This window comes from Pristis pectinata, chromosome 18, assembly GCF_009764475.1.
Source record: "Pristis pectinata isolate sPriPec2 chromosome 18, sPriPec2.1.pri, whole genome shotgun sequence".
Lineage (NCBI taxonomy): Eukaryota > Metazoa > Chordata > Chondrichthyes > Rhinopristiformes > Pristidae > Pristis > Pristis pectinata.
In genome coordinates, this window is record NC_067422.1 from 10,284,833 (window position 1) to 10,303,442 (window position 18,610).

The 18,610-nt window shown below is 37.1% G+C and overlaps 1 protein-coding gene across 1 annotated transcript in view; it reads right to left on the minus strand.

Annotated features, from left to right (window-relative positions):
- The window catches only part of LOC127580014 (dynein axonemal heavy chain 17-like), a 251,034-nt gene that overhangs the window by 51,378 nt on the left and 181,046 nt on the right, over positions 1-18,610 (minus strand). The window contains 7 exon segments of the mRNA XM_052033141.1: positions 2,645-2,852; positions 5,873-6,090; positions 7,696-7,791; positions 7,875-8,039; positions 9,817-10,050; positions 11,959-12,120; positions 16,291-16,557. Coding sequence (XP_051889101.1) covers positions 2,645-2,852; positions 5,873-6,090; positions 7,696-7,791; positions 7,875-8,039; positions 9,817-10,050; positions 11,959-12,120; positions 16,291-16,557 — 1,350 coding nt within the window.

Consider the following 18,610-nt stretch of genomic DNA (forward strand, 5'->3'; position numbering starts at 1 on the left):
CCCTCAATGAGGACTGGTGTGTACTCTCCCGACTTCCTGAAGTTCACAATTAATTCCTTGGTCTTGCTGACATTGAGTGCAAATTTGTTATTGTGACACCACTCAACCAGCTGATCTATCTCACTTCTGTACGCCTCCTCGTCGCCATCTGAGATTCCATCAACAATAGTGGTGTCATCAGCAGATTTATAGATGGCGCTTGAGCTGTGCTTAGCCACAGAGTCCTGAGCCCATTCCACCACTTATTGAGTCCTTGGTTGATCTATGAACTTAACATAGAACATGCACCCTCCTTTAAGATGAATCCCTTGATATTTTTGGTTATCAAAACTCCATTAGTCTCAGATCTAAAACTAGCCTAGCAGCAATTGCAGTTTGTGGAAGAAAATTCCAAACTTCTAATCTTCATTGGAAACACAAAAACCTAGCCCTAATTTTTTAGAAAATGGTCCATAGCCCTGTATTCCCTAAATGGAGGAAATAGTCTCTCACTATCAATTCACTTTAATACCTTGAAGTCTTCAATGAAACCAGCTCTTCACCTTCTGATTACAGGAAATAAAACTCTATATTTTATGGAGTCTCTCAACATAATTTAAACATTGCTTTAATGTATTGTTTGCAGAACAGCTCATAATATTTCATGTCCAATCTGGGCTTTGTACAGCTGATACGCAACTTCTAAGCCCTTGTACGCTAGTCTCTAGATAGAAATGGCATAATTCCATTGGCCATTTCTTTCCTATATTGTCCAACTGTCCATGACAATTTAATAATCCATGTAGATGGGCCTGAAGCCTCCACTGCTTCTAGCTTTTTACCATTTAGAAAGCCCATGAATAATAATTTTTAGGTCCAAAGTAAAGAAACCGTATTCACTTACAATGAAATCTATTTGCCACAGTTCTGCTTATTTGCTTAATTCATTGATATCTCTTTATAATTTAATGATTCTTTTGCACTGTTTATTTATCTTTGGGTAAAGTTGGAAAGGTGACTATAAGTGTTTCAAAAATCAGTGGGGAAAAAATATCTTTTGCAGAGAAAAGTTATTCTGGAACAGGAGACTGATGAAGTAGGGGTTTATTTCTAGTACTCTAGAGCCAGCAGGGCATCCTTGTCATCCTGGTTCCATAGAAAATGTTGATATAAAACATTATTAAATGAACACTGAAAAATCATGAGCTCCAGCTTGACAAATGGATCCTTTAATAATCATTTTGCCTCTAACTTGCAAATTCAAGGGTCTCAAGGGTCAAGGGCCTATTTTCAGAATGCACATCAGGTAATTAAAAACAGTCCTCATGAATTTAACAGTTGGGACCATTGCCATGCGAAGTTGGTGCAGGCTACTTCACTGCTTAGTTGATAGTTTTATGTTTCTTTTACACCTGGAAAATAGATTCAATGAATGCCAAGTTCTCTCTGAGGGAGTTTTGCAACATCAGAATACAATGGATTACAGCTTTGCAAAACATGCATATAGATGCTATCTTGACTCTTGAGGAGTGATGGGTATGAGCTGAGACGCAGACCAGAGCAGATTGCAAAAAGGCAATAATATGAAGGATTTGTAAATGAGAATGAAGATTTTGAAATGAACATATTGGGGATATGGAACTGGTCAATTGTAGAACATTGTGTGGAAAACTGTGATTTCATCTTCCTATATAGTAAAATAGAAAGGTGGAGTATTTGCTAAATGGTGAGAGTTTGAAAGATGTTAGTGTTCAAAGGACCACAGCGTCATTGTACATGAATCAGTGAACCCTAATATCAGGTTCAATCAGAAAGGCAAAAGGTATGGTGGCCTTGCCCGAATAATTGAGGACAAGAGTAGAGATACTGTGCTCCAATTGCATACAGCCCTGGTGAGACTGCATCTGGAATTTGTGTATGGGTCTGGTCTACATAGGTAAGGATGGATATACTTGTGATTGAGGGAGTGCAGTGAAGGTTCGCCAGATTGATTTCAGGATGATAGATTTGTCATACAAGGAGAGATTAAACGAAGATGGTCCATATACTCTTGGCTTTAGGAAAATAAGAGATGATCCTTCAAAAGAGACAAAATTCTGAAGGGGATTGACTAAATAAATATGGTTTTGATGTTTCCCTTCAGTGAATGTCTAAAACCAGGGATCACAATCTCAAAATAAGGGGCCAGCCATTTAGGACTGAGATGAAAAGAATCTTTGGGATTCACTACCCAAGAGGAATATGGAGCTTTAGTTCTTGTATGATCAAGAGCTAAATTGATAGATTTTAATAGCATCAAGGAATATAGGTTCAGGGAAGTGGTACTGAAATTAAAGATCAGTGGTAATCTTATTGAATGGCAGAGCAGGCACAAGGGGCTGAATAACCTACTATTTCTATTTCTTATCTTTTTATAATATTGGATGTCTTGATGCAGTTTGAGTTTGAGGAGAGGGCAAAACTGGACTGAAAAATCATCCAGGAAATAAGCATCAATCTCAGGAATCAATTATATTCTAATAGAACATGATAAACTTAAAGCACAAATTAAATGCGACACCTGCATAATTTTTTAAAGGCATTCCACCATATTGGAAAAAAATTCTTATTGAACACCTAAAGGAACAGAGATTAGATTAGTTTTATGTGCAATGCTTATACTTACATTAATCATACGTGTAATACCAGCAAGTTTCTCCTGTGCTGCTGCCAATTCAGCATTAGCCTGTGCCAGAGCTATCCTCTTAGGTTCCACCTCACAGAACACCTCATAAAATTTCACAATGTTTATACACCAGGAACATAAACCAGCAGCAGCTATGGATTTAGTACGAACAAAATCAGCATCAAACATTGGATTTTCAAGAATTGGCCTGTTAAAAGGAAATTCATAAATAGAAAAGTAAAAGGATTTTTTTTGTTTTAAGAAATTAGTTCTTTGCTATATTTAAATGAAGAATATAAAAGAGCTTTTCTATTATAACTTAAATAATATATTAATTGCATTAACTATAATAGATATCAGTGATAAACAGGAATTTATTCAATCTGAAACTGGATTTGGTAAAATACATGTGTGTCCATTCAAGTCGAAAACCAATAGAACATAAACAGAAACAGGAGTAAGCCAGTCATTTCCTTGTGCTTGTTATGCCCTTCAATAACATTATAGATGATCTTTTATATGAATGCCATTTTCCTATATCCCTTGATTTCCTTAACATGCAAATATCTATTAATCTCTGTCTTCAAAATACCCAGCAATTAAGCCTCCATATCCCTCATGGGTAAAGAATCCCAAAGATTCACTAACACTAGCTGTTTATTTTGAGACAATGACCCCTGGTTTCAGACAGGCCTGAGATGTGACCTGCTGGAAATATATACAATTATGAGAGGCATTGATAGGGCAGATAGTCAGAGTCCTTTTCCAGAGTGGAAAGGTCAAATACTAGCGGGCATAGATTTAAGATGAGCTGGGGAAAGTCTAAAGGGGATTTACGAGGTGAGGTTGTTTTTTAAAACAGAGAGAGTGGTGGGTGCCTGGAATGCATTGCCAGGAGAGGAAGAAGCAGCAGATACAATAGTGACATTTAGAGAGGTATTTAGACAGGCATATGAACAGGCAGGGAATGTAGGAATCTGGATCCTGTGCAGGCAGACGGGATTAGTTTTGAATGGCATCATGGTCAGTTCAGATATGGTAGGCTGAAGGGCCTGTTCCTGCGCCATACTGTTCTACATCCTGTATACCAGTGGGATGCCTTAGAGATCAGTGCTTGGGGGCCAGGTATTCACAATATAAATCAATGATTTGAATGAAGGAATTAAATGTAACATTTCCAAATTTGCAGGTGACACAAAGCTAGAAGTGGGAAGTAGGGCGAGGGAAAATTGTGAGCTGTGAGAACGATGTGAAGAGGCTCTAAATGTAATTTAGACAAGTTGAGTGAGTGGGCAAGTGCAGGACGTATACAATATAATGAGGATAAATGTTAAATTATCACATTTGGTTTTAAAAACAGAAAGAAATAATTATCTGAATGAGGATGGATTGGGAAAGTGGAAGTGCAACAAGCCTTCAATGTCCTTGCACACCTGTTGCTGAAAGCAACATTCAGGTGCAATGAGCAGTTAAAAAGGCAAATGATATGTTGGCCTTCATTGCAAGAGCATTTGATACAAGAACAAGGATGCCTTGCTACAGCTGTATAAGGCCTTGGTGAGACAATCTAGAGTTTTGTGTACAGTTTTGATCTCCTTATTTGAGGAAAAATATTTTTGCAACAAAGGTTTACTGGGATTTTTGGAATGGCAGGACTGACAAATGTGGAGAGATTGGGTCAATTGGATCTGTCTTCACTGGAATTTAGAAGAAAGCATTTGGATTTCACAGAAACCAATCAAATATTAACAGCACTGGACAGACTAAATGCAGAGAGGATGTTCCTGATGGCTGGGAAATCCAAAACCAACAGCTTCAGAACACTAGGTATGCCAGTGGAAACAGAGGTTTGGAGAAATTCCTTCACTCAGAGGGTGGTGAATTTGTGAATTCCTTTACCAGAAGGAAGTGGAGGACAAGTCATTAAATATATTCAGGAAGGAAGTAGATATATTTCTTAATGCTAAAAGGATCAAAGGATGTGACGAAAAACCAGGAGCAGGTTACCGAAGTGGACGACCAATCGTGATCATATTGAATGGTGGTGCAGACCCAAATGGCTGTATGGCCTACTTCTGCTCCTATTTTTCATGTTTCTATGATTGTTGTGCACTTTTCCTGCTGTTTGCACTCATGTGCTCTTGTCAGAGTGTCTTGAAGTGTTTGTTGCCATCTTGGATGCTTCCCTGCTAATTTAAGCCAAGCATTCCCATGTTACGTTATTTTCAAGAAGGTTTTGAGGACATTCTCAAAGCATATCGTCTGTCCTCCTGGAAATTGCTTACTGTGAGAGACCTCAAAGTAGGGTGCTTGCTTTAGGACCCTAGTGCCAGGCATGTATCTTGAGCAAGCCCTGATGCAAGTTCTAATATGATGCAATCTGATTCTCTTTGGCAGAGTTGGAAAGGGCAAAAGTCTCTGCAAAAGTGTAAGTGGTAGGGAAGGAATAGGAAAAGCCAACTCCAACAGAGTTCCATGAGGACCATTACCATGGCACCTACTAACCGAAGACAAAATAGGCAAACTTAAGTTCAGTGCTCTATCTTATCTTGCACACTGCTTGCAACTAGTCTTCTGCATCTGTCCCTCACTCCTGCACACAACCTATGCTTCCCACTCAAGGATACATCCTACAAACAAAATGTGCTTAGATACAAATCAAATCCCCAACAATCCTGTGAGCACTGAACGACCGTTGCAAATATTGCGGAGTATATTCCTGCTGTTAAGACCAGCTTTCCTGTGTATAATCCACACTAGGCTTTAATTACATATTAATAATACATCTTAACAGGGAAGTGAAATAGAATAGCACTGAAATTGAAAACTGAAAATGTTGTTGTGAATGGATGTGAACATTGAAAATTAGCTGCGCGTAACATGTGATAATGGGGAAAACATTTGTAATTCAAATACTCTCTTCCACGAGGTGTAGGCATTAAAATCAACACCAATATTATTGGCTAAAATATTAGTGTCTACAATGCAGCACCATTTTACTTACATTTATAGGTACATTAGCAAGTTTTTTAATATAATTTTACAAGATCTCTATTGTTTGAACAAATCATTAGATTTATAGTGCATTAAATCTTTCATAATGATTCTTAAACAGGCACAATTTTACATTTTGAAATTCTGCTTTAAAGAACAACAAATGTTCGTTTAACAGGTAAAACTTTGCACTACTTTTGAAACAATAAGAGATTTAATAATTCATTAACATACCGGAAAGCTTTCAGGGAAGATTCAGGGATTCGTTCCTTGTCATAGTTTATCAGTGAATCTAAAAAATTATCCACTTTACCCATCATAACTTTGGCAGCTTTCCAGCTCCTGTCTTTTGGGACCTTCCCACTTGGTGCTAAAAGGATCATCACAGCACCAGTCACAAGAACTACAGCATCTGGCGGGGAGCCAAAAGATTTCAACTCTGTCAGGTTGTTCTAGCAAACAAAACACAAATTAAATTAATAATTTTAAACAAAATATGTAACATAACTAAACATCCTTGTTGATGTAAGATCTGGCCAACATTTAGAAATTGTCTGATAAGTGACAAATAACAGTCATGCCAATTGGCAGATAATGATCACCACCAACAAGGGAGTCTAATCAACTCACCTTAATATCCAAATAGAATTACTACTGCACAATTCCTCACCAGCAATATCTTGGGGTCACCAATGAACTAAAACTTAACTGGTCTAGTCACATAAATATAGTGTGTCAAAGATTAGATGGTCAAATGTCATGGCAACAACTTAAATCTAACTTGTTTTTTCTATTTTTCCAAATCTGATGAAGGCTTTTTGATCTGAACCATTAACCCTGTTTCTATTTCCACAAATGCTGCCTGACTTGCTGACCAACATTTTCCTCTTTTGCCTCCATTCCCCTGAGACTTGGAAACATGTTACCATTTCTTCATAGTCACTGAATCTAAATACAAGATCTTGTCACTCAACAGTACTACAGGAGCACTTTCACCACAAGGACAAGAAGGTCACTCCCCACCATATTCTCAGCAGGCATTTAGGAACGGTAATTAATATTTGTCTCAGAGGGAATACCCTTATCTGATAGATAAATAAAACAAAATAGCAGGGAGATGGGAGTAGCGCAGAGAGGCATCACTGTCGGCATGGACGAGTTAGGCCGAAGGACCCATTTCTGTGCTGTACAACTCTGTGTTTTTACCTCACTTCCAAAATCCAGTTTCATAAGAACGCAGAACCAAATTTTGTAAGTAGCTACAAAACACACAGTCACTACTGTGAAAGTATGTTCAGTGCAAGCTACCAAAGACAGGTTTTTCTACCTTAATATTTATCCGATCGTTGCACTTTCCACAAAGGGTTTTCAGCTGAGGTATACAGGAGAAGACTGAGCTGACAGAATGGCAAAAGGTACAGTTGCAACATTTAATTAAGTAATATTATCAAAACTAAATAATGAATTGCAAAATTTTTATTACTTTTATTCCATTAAAGATAAATTAATTACTTAATGACAGATACACGGTAGAGTGACTTAGCCATCTTCTCGGGGGAAGTTAGAGATGGCTGATAAATACTGGCCACATCAGCAGTATATGAATAAAATTAAGTATTGTCTGTATGTTTACCCAACTTCTGAAAGACTTTGAATAATTTCTTTTCCACACCTATCACTGTTTTCTTCAAAGGTCATAAAGTCGTGCAGCAAGTAAGCAGCCCCTCCAGTCCACCAAGCTGATCATCAGGCAGCATTTATATTAATCCCAAACTAATCCTATTTTTGTCTCTCATATCCCTGTCAACTCCCCATAATTCTCTTGCCACCCACTTACATTAAGGGCAAGTCACAGTAGCCAATTAACCTACCACCAGCACATCTTTGATACGTGGGAGGAAATTGGAACACCCAGGGGAAACCCAAGCTGTTACAGAATGTGCAAATTCCACAAACATGGCAATGAAACCCATACTAAATCTATCAGAAATTACATTCTACTCATGTTGTACCCTTTGGGTATTTGCCAATATATCTTGTTTCATTATTAGTTATACCTTATTTAATGTATTCAGTGCTTCCTGGGCAGCAACTAAAGCTGGCTCTGCTTTTGCTAAGTCTTCTTCACAAGATTGCTGTTTCTCTCTTACATTCTAAATGTGAACAAAATGCATTATTACAATTTTACAATGCTCAAAATGATATTAAAAGTCACCATTTGGGCAAAATACAATACCTCATTAATGATTTGTACTTTTTTCTCCTCTTCATCAGCAATTCTTTTATTTTTGGTAACGATCTCCGTTTGCTGACCAACAACTTTAATTAATTTGTCTGCATCTTCATTCTTCTGCTGCAGCTCCACTTCTTGTACAGCAAGTTTACTTTTTAAATCATCCACCTGAAAGTAAAGACATCAATTTTTGAGTTTCATTTCTTAGTGCACTATATAAGGTGTAAATTCAGAAATTCTGAAAACACCTATGGAATGTCTTACTCGAAGGAGTCAAGGACAGGAACTAACTCAGTAGACATAAATATACGAAAGATGTATAAACTTTGCTTACAGCAAATTGGAGGGTATTGAAGAATGGAGGTGTTTGCCATATACTTTTCCTGACATAGGCCAAGATTGAAGTGGCACCAGGGACTTTTAGGACCACTGAGACAAGATCTCAGAGACCTATCCACAATGGACAGAATAATTTCCATACTTGTGCAAAACCTTCATGCAAGGCCCATTATTCAAGAGAAAATAACAAATGCAAAGTTTTCTAAGGGGAGAAAAGTTGGTAGTTCTGTCAATCCGTGGAAAAGTCATACGTACGAAGGATTTTCAGAAGATCCAATAGTGTGGAGCCAAGGGCTGTAGCCCTTGTTCTGGAATTCTTGTTCTGGAAAGTTCTGGAATTCTGGTACAAGTTGAGAACATCAATGAAGAATGTACCTTCCTTGACATTAAAGGAGTTGCAAGAGTGTTTTTCAAAACCTGCATTTCTTCTTCTCTTACAATCCCCAATTTACAGGTTTTTTTTGTGGATATTACTTGTATTGCCCATAGTAAAGTCTGAATCAAAATACCTGTTTAATTCATCTGCCATCTGCTTGCTTTCCTTTATTAATTTCCCAGATTCACTTTCTATAGCACTAATATTCCCTTAGTTAATTCTCTTCTTTAAATATTTTAAGTACATTTAGAAATGCTTCTTTCTTTATATTTCTGACTAGCTTTATCACGTTCTAATTTTTCCTTCCTTATTAATCTTTACTGTTTTTTTCATATTCTGTACAATCTTCTTTATTGCTTTAAGATTGATACAGTACTTAACTTTTTTTTAGTTAACCGTGGATAGTGGGTTCTCCTCTTGGAATTTTCCTTTCTTGTTGGAATATATCCATTCTTTAAGGTCTGCCACTGCGCCTTGACTGACTGATCTCTTAAGCTAATTTTCTAGCTAGTTCTGCTTTCATATTGACCTTATGTAAATTTAAAATACTAATCTTAAACCTATTCTGTTCTTCCTGGCCCATTAAAGATAGTGGTAAAAAGGCATTTCCCATTGGGAATCAGTAGCTTCAATTTGACATTGCAGATGATGGAATCTGGAGCAAAAAATAAACCACTGGTAGAACTCAGTTTTTTTAAAAGAACAATTTTTTTTTAAAAGCTGCCTGTTACTCAATGCAGCATAAAAGCCCTTTGTTAACCTGAAAATATTCTCCTACAAAAGGATACTTAATCGCATTTAACCTCAATTTTGTCAAACAAATGGTGGAATTTCAGCCCCAAGCAATTGCCGCAATCCTGTTTGATTTGTGTTTATGTAACTCCTAGCATATCTTAAGTAAGATGGTTCAGAGTTGTGCTATTACAAATTTATTGACTTTGGACCTGATAGTTACATTCCAATCAATTTCTCATTTAATAGTGTTTTAGAAGAGAGAGAGAAAATGTCTGATACTTTGTCTAATATTTATTAATGTGCGCATGTTCAGTTTTCAAAATCTTCTAAGATATATTTTCTAAAAGCATTAATTTCCCTAAGCAAAAGTAGCTCAATGGTTATCACTAATAGAAATTCAACCTGTAATATACAGTATGTGCTGAAATTGTGATTGAAACACTAATTTTAATTTTTCAAATTTACTAGTTAACATGAATTATTAGCTTTGCAAACCTGGCTAGCAGTACTGTGAAGTTTTGCCAAACCATTTTCAAGTCGATCCATTTTAGCAATCAAGTCTTTCCTTTTGGTCGACAGTAGGTTTTGATAAAGTTTAATTTGTTCCAAAAATGTTTTGGGTGTTGTGTAGTTGTAGCGTCTTTCAGTAGCTAGGTAGACTGCTGATATCTCTTGGACACTTCTATGTACAAATGCCATGAACTGACTTATTGAGTTCTTTACTTCAACCTGAAATGCAATACAGCATGCACAAATTTCAGTGCGCTTACAAGTACACGTAAGTTAATACTGCTATTTGAAAAGCATGAAACTTGAAACATCTTCATAAATATAATAATTAAACGCACTATACAGTGCAAGACTTTCATTCCACACCCCTTAGGATCTGAGTGTGTTTGAAGTATGGATAGACTCAGGTTACAAGTTTCAATCTTTGCAAGTCTTTAACAATGCTGCTTTTGTCCACACAATGTAATTTTTAAATGATATATGCAATATTGTGCTGTGCATGTGAAGAAATACAACTGTCAGTGATAGTCCCTCAGAATTCAGGATGTCACAAGGGGAGTTCAGTTGGCATGACTCTGTCTTTACCTCTCGTTGTCTTGGTGTAGCAGCAAGCATAATCAAAGATCCCACCCACCCAGGACATTCTCTCTTCTCTCCTCTTCCATCGGGTAGAAGATACAGGAGCCTGAGGGCACTTACCACCTAACTTAAGGACAGCTTCTACCCCACTGTGATAAGAGTATTGAACGGTTCCCTTATACAATGAGATGGACTATGACTTCACAATCTACCTTGTTGTGACCTTGCACCTTATTGCACTGCACTTTCTCTGTAGCTGTGACACTTTACTCTGTACTGTTATTGTTTTTACCTGTACTACATCAATGCACTCTGTACTAACTCAATGTAACTGCATTGTGTAATGAATTGACCTGTACGATCGGTATGTAAGACAAGTTTTTCACTGTACCTCGGTACAAGTGACAATAATAAACCAATACCAGTATTGGCCACCAATATAATCCAAATAAGAGATGACCTTCAGGTAGGCTGCAACAGCAGAATCAGACAGCCAACACGTTCCTGTAAGAGAGTGGCTTTTATTGAGACTAATTATCCAGCAGATGGGGATCTTTTACAAAGCCAACTTCTGAGAATGCTATTGCAGGCTTCAGAGGTCCCCTTTGTTGATTTTTGAGTGCAAATTACTGGGCTCAAAGCACCCCCCATTTTTCTTTTACTTAACCTGGGCAAAAAGCAAGAAATACAAAGGTGGTTATATTTACATCCATTTAATTTGATGCACTCACTCTTGCATAACTACTAAGAATAATATTTTTATTACTCAATCTACTTAGAGATCTGTAGCTCCATTTGCATTCTCTCCCACTTGAGAAATATTTAAAGAAAGCCAGAAAGCTATTGTGGTTATAGTGAGAACTGAACAATGTTCTTGCCACACATGGCAGATAATGACAGCCTCTTAACAGGAGAGAGCTAAATCACATCTCCTTGATATTCAACTGTATTCCCAAGTCTTCCAACCACAAGGGTGGAGGTGGGGATAACTATTATACAGAAACTTTCTCAGCAATAAAAATACTGCAGCCATGACCACAGGTCAGAGGCCAAATATTCTTTTGGCAAATGACTACCTCTTGATTCCTCAAAGCCTGTCCACCATTTGCACCAAAGGCACTTATTAGGAATGAAATGGGATACATTCTACTGCCTCCATGAGTGCTGCTCCAATAGAAATCAAAAAGCCCAACACCATTCAAAAATGTTTGACTGGCACCCAGTTATAAATCCTAAACATTCACCCTTTCCAATGCCAGTATACTATTACTATACTTGGCAACATTTGGAAGTTGTGAGACGTGCTTTGGGGGTTGTGAGCAGAACTCAAGTTTGCAAGCAATACAGGAGTGAATAAAATTTTCAACAATTGTCAAGGTAACATAAAGGCAGAGAAGTAAAATCTGTGATGATGTAAGTAACTTTTTGTGGTGGATGAAATAGAGGCTTCAAAATTCAAATAAAGATTAGAAAAATTAAGCTGTTGAGCACTGCATACATACTGAGTATTTTACATATATATGATAAAAATTACAAAACATTTTTTACCTCAATTCCCTCAGTGTTGGCAAGGAAACGTCTACTAACAGATATCAAAGCATCTTCTGGCCATTCATGGAACCAGTTTATTGATGTGCAGTTCACCAAAGCAGGGAATTTTCGAGCACGTACCCGTAGAATTGAACCCACAGGTGAAAAACACAGAACAACCTGCAAAAGCAAAAGAAATGGTGTAAAAGGAAAAACAAGATTTAAAGTAATTAAAAAATATGACGAAATTTGCAATGATAAATTATGGTTTCAATTAACTTTTATTTTATTTGCATATTTAGTTGATATAGTTAATACATTTATCTGTAAAGTTGTTTACTGATCATAAAATCATAGACCAGACAATGCAGTACACTATTCAGTGCACTGAATTTGTGTTAGCATTTTTACAAGCAGCCAGTTGGCTCCACTCACCAGCTCTATCCTCATATTATTCTTTTTCAAATATTCAATTCCATTTTGAAAACTATTAATTGAAATCTATTTTCACCATCCTATCAGTATTCAAAATTTTAACCAATCATAAAATTGCTCAAAGAAATTATTTTCCATGTGTCATCTTTAGCTCTTGTTGATTGCCTTAAATCTGAGCTCAATATTTATCAATCCTTCAGGCACTAAAATTGGTTTCTATCTAAACCAGTGATGCACAACATGTAGTCCAAAGGCCACATCTGGCTTGTGGAATGATTCCAACTGGCCTTCCCCTATGAGCAGCAGACCACCTATTCTAGCTAGTCCCTTGCTTGCAGTCATCTTCAGCAGCAACTTGGTCATTGAAGCCATTCCTGAAGAGAACTGTCCAGGATCGTCTCACTATAGATGGATGGCCCTACCCTATTTATGGAAGAGTACAAAAATAGAAAGAGAGAGCAGATGAAGGTATGGCCAGAGAAGTGGAATTGTAGAGAGGACTTTATTTCCTGAGGAACTGAGACTGTTTGGTGGAGAAAGGACTTCTACAAGTTAGATAAGTTTCTCCTCAATGGGAACTGAACATATCCTCAAAGGAAGTATTGCTAATAGTTTTGGGGAAGGTATAAACCAGCTTGATTGGGAGATAGGAAACTGAGGGTAGAACCAGAAAGGAGAAAGGGTAAGCTGGAATTAGAAGACAGGAGTTCTGGGTGAAGGCACATTTAGGAAAGTAAAGAGAAAGAAAAAGGCTATGGTGCAGGGCAATGACAAGTGCAACTATTATCAGAGTGTATCAGGAAGGGAGAGAGCATTCAAGCATAAAAGTACATCAGCAGATAGAATCAGAGTAAGGAAAAATGATAAGGTAAAGGCTCTTCATCTGAATGCATGCAGCATTGGTAACAAGATAGACGAGTTGATAACACAAATAGAAATAAATGGATATAATTTGTTAGCCATTACAGAGATCAGGATGTGAGGTGACTAAAGTTGGGAACTGAATATTCAGGGTATGCTACATTTAGCAGGACATTTAGAAATTCATAAGACATTCAAACATTATTAATATACTTTTTTGAAGGGGAAATTGACAAATTTGCCAGAGTTCTTTCAGGATGGGTAGAGGAGGATCAGTCAATGTAGTGTTTTTGGCTTTCCAGAAGATATTTGATAATGTGCCACATAACAAGTTACTACGTAAGATAAGAGTGAATTGAGTAATTTATTGGCATACACAGGGGATTCAGGAACTAAATGGAAACAGAACTGTGATAAATGGATCATTTTTAGATTGGCTAGATTTTCAGATTTACTAGAGGGGGGCTTCAGGGATCAGTGCTGTGGGCTCAGCTATTTACCATCTATATTAATAACTGGGATGAAGTAACTACGTATACCATAGTGAAATTTGCTGATGATACAAAGATAGGTGGGTTGGCAAAGTTGTGAGTGGGACATAAAGACCCTGCAAAGGGACATTGAAAGGTTAAGTGAGTGGACAAGAAGTTGGTAGAAAGAGTGTAATGTGGGGAAATATGATGTAATCCATTTTGGAAGGAAGAATGAACAAGCAAATTACTATTCAATGAAGCAAGATGATAAAATTTTCCATTTTTCCTTGCAACAGGGAAGGAGGATATTTTGGCCTCTTGAGTCAATGTCTTTTGTCTATGTGTGGAATAAGTCTGTAATGAAATCAGGAACTGAGTGGCTTTGGCAAAACCTAGATTGAGCTTCTGTGAGCAGGTTGTTGCCAAGCAAGTGTTACTTGATAGCACTACCGATTATCCCTTCCATCACTTTGCTGATGATCGAGAGTAGACTAATGAGGTGGTAGTTGGCAAGGTTGGATTTGTCCTGATTCTTGTGGACAGGACACACCTAGACAATTTGCCACATTGTTGGGTAGATGCCAGTGTTGTAACTATACTAGAACAGCTTGGCCAAGTTGCTTGGCAAGCTCTGGAGTACAGGTCTTCAGTACTATTGCATAATGTTGTTTGGGTCCATAGTCTTTGCTGTATCCAATGCCTTTAGCCGTTTATTAAAATAACATGAAGTGAATCAAATTGGCTGAGGACTGGCATTTGTCATGCTGGGGACCACTGGAGGAGGTAGAGATGGACCATGTATTATGCACTTCTGGTTGAAGATTCTTGCAAATTCTTCAGCTTTCTCTTTTGCACTAATGTGCTGGGCTCCTCCATTGCTGAGAATGGGGATACTTGCGAAGCCTGCTTCTTCAGTGAGTTGTTTAATTGTCCACCAGCATTTATGACTGGATGTGACAAGACTATAGAGCTTAGATCTTATCCATTGGTTGTGGGATCCATTGGTTGTGGGATTGCTGCTCCTGGCATGCCCTCCTGCACACTTCATTGAACCAGGTTGATCCTCTAGTTTGATGGTGAAAGTAGAGCAGGGCCACGAGGTTGCAGATTATGGTTGAGTACAATTCTGCTGCTGCTGATGGCCCTCAGTGCCTCTTGGGTGCTTTGTTCTGAGCTACTAGATCTGTTTGCGGTCTGCCCTATTTAGCACAGTGGTAGTGCCATACAAGATCATGACATGTTGCTTACCATGCCACCCATTGACTTCCATCAAAAGAAAGATAGAAACAAAAAGAAAAGAAAAGAAAAAAGAATGTGAGAGTAAAGAGAGGCAGAAGTCAAAAATTGAAAGATAGACAAATAGTACCAAGCAGATAAGAACTAAAAGGGAGAATATTCTGATAATACAATTTTATAAATGATAAATGAACACTATCTTACTCGTGTATTGCGTGTACTTGCTGTATAGACTTTGCTGTCAATAGAAAAGAGATGGAACTTGCTGCCAAAATCAAAGAAAGATGCTCACATTGGCCCAACAAGGTTTGTAGCAAGGACTTCCCCCTTCCAAAATTGGTTATTATCAGACATCAGGGGATCTCTGACATCGAGTAACAGTAATGCCATTAAGCTTGATGAGTAGCCAAGCTTATTATAGAATTCTCAGAGAACAAGCAGGAAGCAAAAGCACAATTTTTAACCAAAATTTTAAACATTTTACAGAGTACAAAATAACAATTAGAAGAAATACAAGATTAAAATATAAAGTGAAATATCACAAACTTCTGAAAAAAATTTTAAAAATCTGTTACATTTTGAAGTATTAACTTAAGGGAGTTACGATCCATATTTACAGAATTAGTTGATTTTTTAGCATTAAATAAGTTGCCAGCAGTGATTATGATTTGGCTTTCTATTGAAACTTAATTATACCTCATGAAAAAAAGTAACATTTTTGGGATATTTAGCAGTGAGAGCAGTTTTGCAAGTTCTCATCAGATTACAAACTTTTCAAGATTTTGCTGGCCACAGCCTGGTCAACTGGAAATCACTAAAATTGTCTTCTGGACTTCTACATTTAAATTTGCACATTTGTACAAAAAAATATCAAATAATGGTGGAAAATACAGCCAATTTCACTGTTAATAAATCTAGTGCCCATTCAGGAGGCAACCTGGTGTTGTAAAGTGTAATACACCCTCTTGCCAATGATGGTGATGTAGAACCTGATCCTTCTTTAATTTATTTGTGTGTGTGTGTGTGTGTGTGTGTGTGTGTGTGTGTGTGTGTGTGTGTGTGTGTGTGTGTGTGTGTGTGTGTGTATATAAAATCTTCCAATTCCTTCATAAACAGAAATACCTCTACTTCCCAAATTACTGTACAAATGATCTAAGTATTACTAAAAAGTGACAATGTGTATGAATTTTGATATGAGGACTAAATGATTTCTGAACCTTCAGGCCCATCGATCTGCCACCCTTCAACTTCTCTTGAGTGCATTTTGTTTCATCTTTGTTTACTGCATTTAAAAGGATGAGTAGCTGATTAAAACAATTAAAAATTCACAAAAGCATGATCATACCTTTAGTTGTCTCCTCACTCTCTCTATGAAGAATTTCCAGCAGTTATCTTTGGTGTCCTGCAAGCCCAGTAATTTAACTTCATTTTTCATGGCACCAATAATATTTTCCAACTCATCATCCTGAAATAACCCTGGAATCTCACCAGATGCTAAAAGATCATTAATAAGTACAAGAAACATCTCTTCTGCCACCTGGGAATCGGTCATCAGAAATACTGTTCCAGAGTTCTTTACTCCAGCATTGATATACTGAGTAGCAAGATCTACCTATTTTAAGAAACATTGATAAAATAAAATCAGTTTTATCTGACTAGTTTACCTTGATTCACAAAATATATTATACACTTTCAGCTTGTAAAGATGGATAGATATTTTGAGAATAGTTAAAAACTTCACTGAGAGAAACTTCAAAAGTATAGAAGAATCAATTCCTAGTAAACTGTTATAGTTAAGTAGTATCTTATGATGATGGCATCAAAAAAGAGAACTTGTAAACATTGCTTCTTCTATATTCCTCCTAATCTGCATTAGCGTAGGAAATTTCACAAGCAATACATGAAGTTATTGATGGAGAAAAAATTGCTTGTCTTTAGCTAAATTCCGCCATGATTACAGCAGACTTTTATCCCAACTTAAACTTAACTGTGCAAGATTTTAATTGGAATACTTACTTTTTAAAATTGAGGTGCTATTTAACCAGAAGTCAATACATATACAGTAACATAATACTTAAGGTTGGGTGAATTTTATCATTTAGGATATGGACAACAGAATTTTGGAGAACCTCTACTTTATAGGGAGAAAAATGAGAAAGGCTAGCCAGGAGTAATGAATATTAGAATTAGTAAAGACATGAATCATGTTTCAGCAGCTGTTGAGCTGAGGGGAAAACAGAGTTTGATTTTACTAGAGATTGAGATAGACAACCTCAGTGATAGCACAGTTTGAGAAGTCTGGCTCAGTTTCAGATAGTTACCATGGAGAAATCTATGACTAGATGAATAAGAGTAGAACCAAATGTAATCCTATTCAGTTGCACAATGTCAGAGAGGTCTTAGAATTACGTTATGTGATCAACCACTTCAAAGTCTGCTGGTTGTAAAAGACCAGGCCAGGTAGCTTACCACAATTACAGTACCTATCATGTAATTAGTAACTTTGATAAGGACTGGCATAGATTCATAGAGTTGTACAGCAGGGAAATGAGCCCTTCAGCCCAACTGATCCATGCCAACCAAAATTCCCATCTAACCTAGTCCCATTTGTCCAGGTTTTGCCCAGATCCCCCTAAACCTTTCCTAACCAAGTACCTGTCCAAGTAACTGTGACAACAAGTCAGAACTTGTTGGAAGGATTCAAAAATGGTTCTTGGAAATATGGGAATGATTTGAGAGCCAACTACATATCCTAGAACCTTAAAAAGGAAAAGGGGAATGGAATGAGCTATTAGTTTGCAAGATCAGAAAGATCAAAGTTGTGTTTTGAGGATAGGGGGAATGACGGCAAATTTGAAAAAAAATTTAGTACTTAAAGAGAGAGAATATTATCTTGTACAAGGAAATCACTGTGAAGTTCAAGAATGAAAAATTACACACATCATTACTCCTGGCGAGCCTTCTTCATTCTATTCAAGTTGAAATGTATTGGCTTCTGATTAAGCAGAGCCTCAATTTTAAAATTCACACTCTTGTTTTCAAACTCTCTGATAAACATCCCTCTCTACCTTTAAAGTTGCCTCCAATTCTTTAACCCTTTGAAATATCTGCATTCTTCTAATTCTGGCCTCTTGATTCCTCTGAATTTAGTTGTTCCCCTATTGGTGCCATGCCTTATAAATGAAAGCATGACCATGATATAAAAGTGATTTCTTGTACACAGAGAATCATCTGTAATGCCTTGTGGCAGGAGATGAATATAATGGCTTTGGACTTTCCAGTGTTCGACTGAAAGAAAGTTTTGCTCCTTCAGTAATAGATATCAGACACATTGTTAGGCAATTAAGAGATTGTGTTAGTCGTGAAATGGAGTTTTGTATCATCACCAGGCTCTGAGCTACTTTCCCACAGAATGGCAGCAACGAAGTGTGGCTAACTCATGCGAGGAATGACAGCATTTTTGGAGAGAGAAATAGAGTTAATATTTCAGGTTGATGACCTGTCATCAGAATTGGGAAAAGTTAGAAGTAAAACTTGTTTTAGGATGGGAAAAAAAGGGAACAGTGCAGAAAGAACAAAAGGGAAGGTCTCTGATTGGTTGCAGGACTGGAAAAATTAAACACCAAAAGAAATAAAAGAGACTGATAAAAGAAGGTGATAAACAC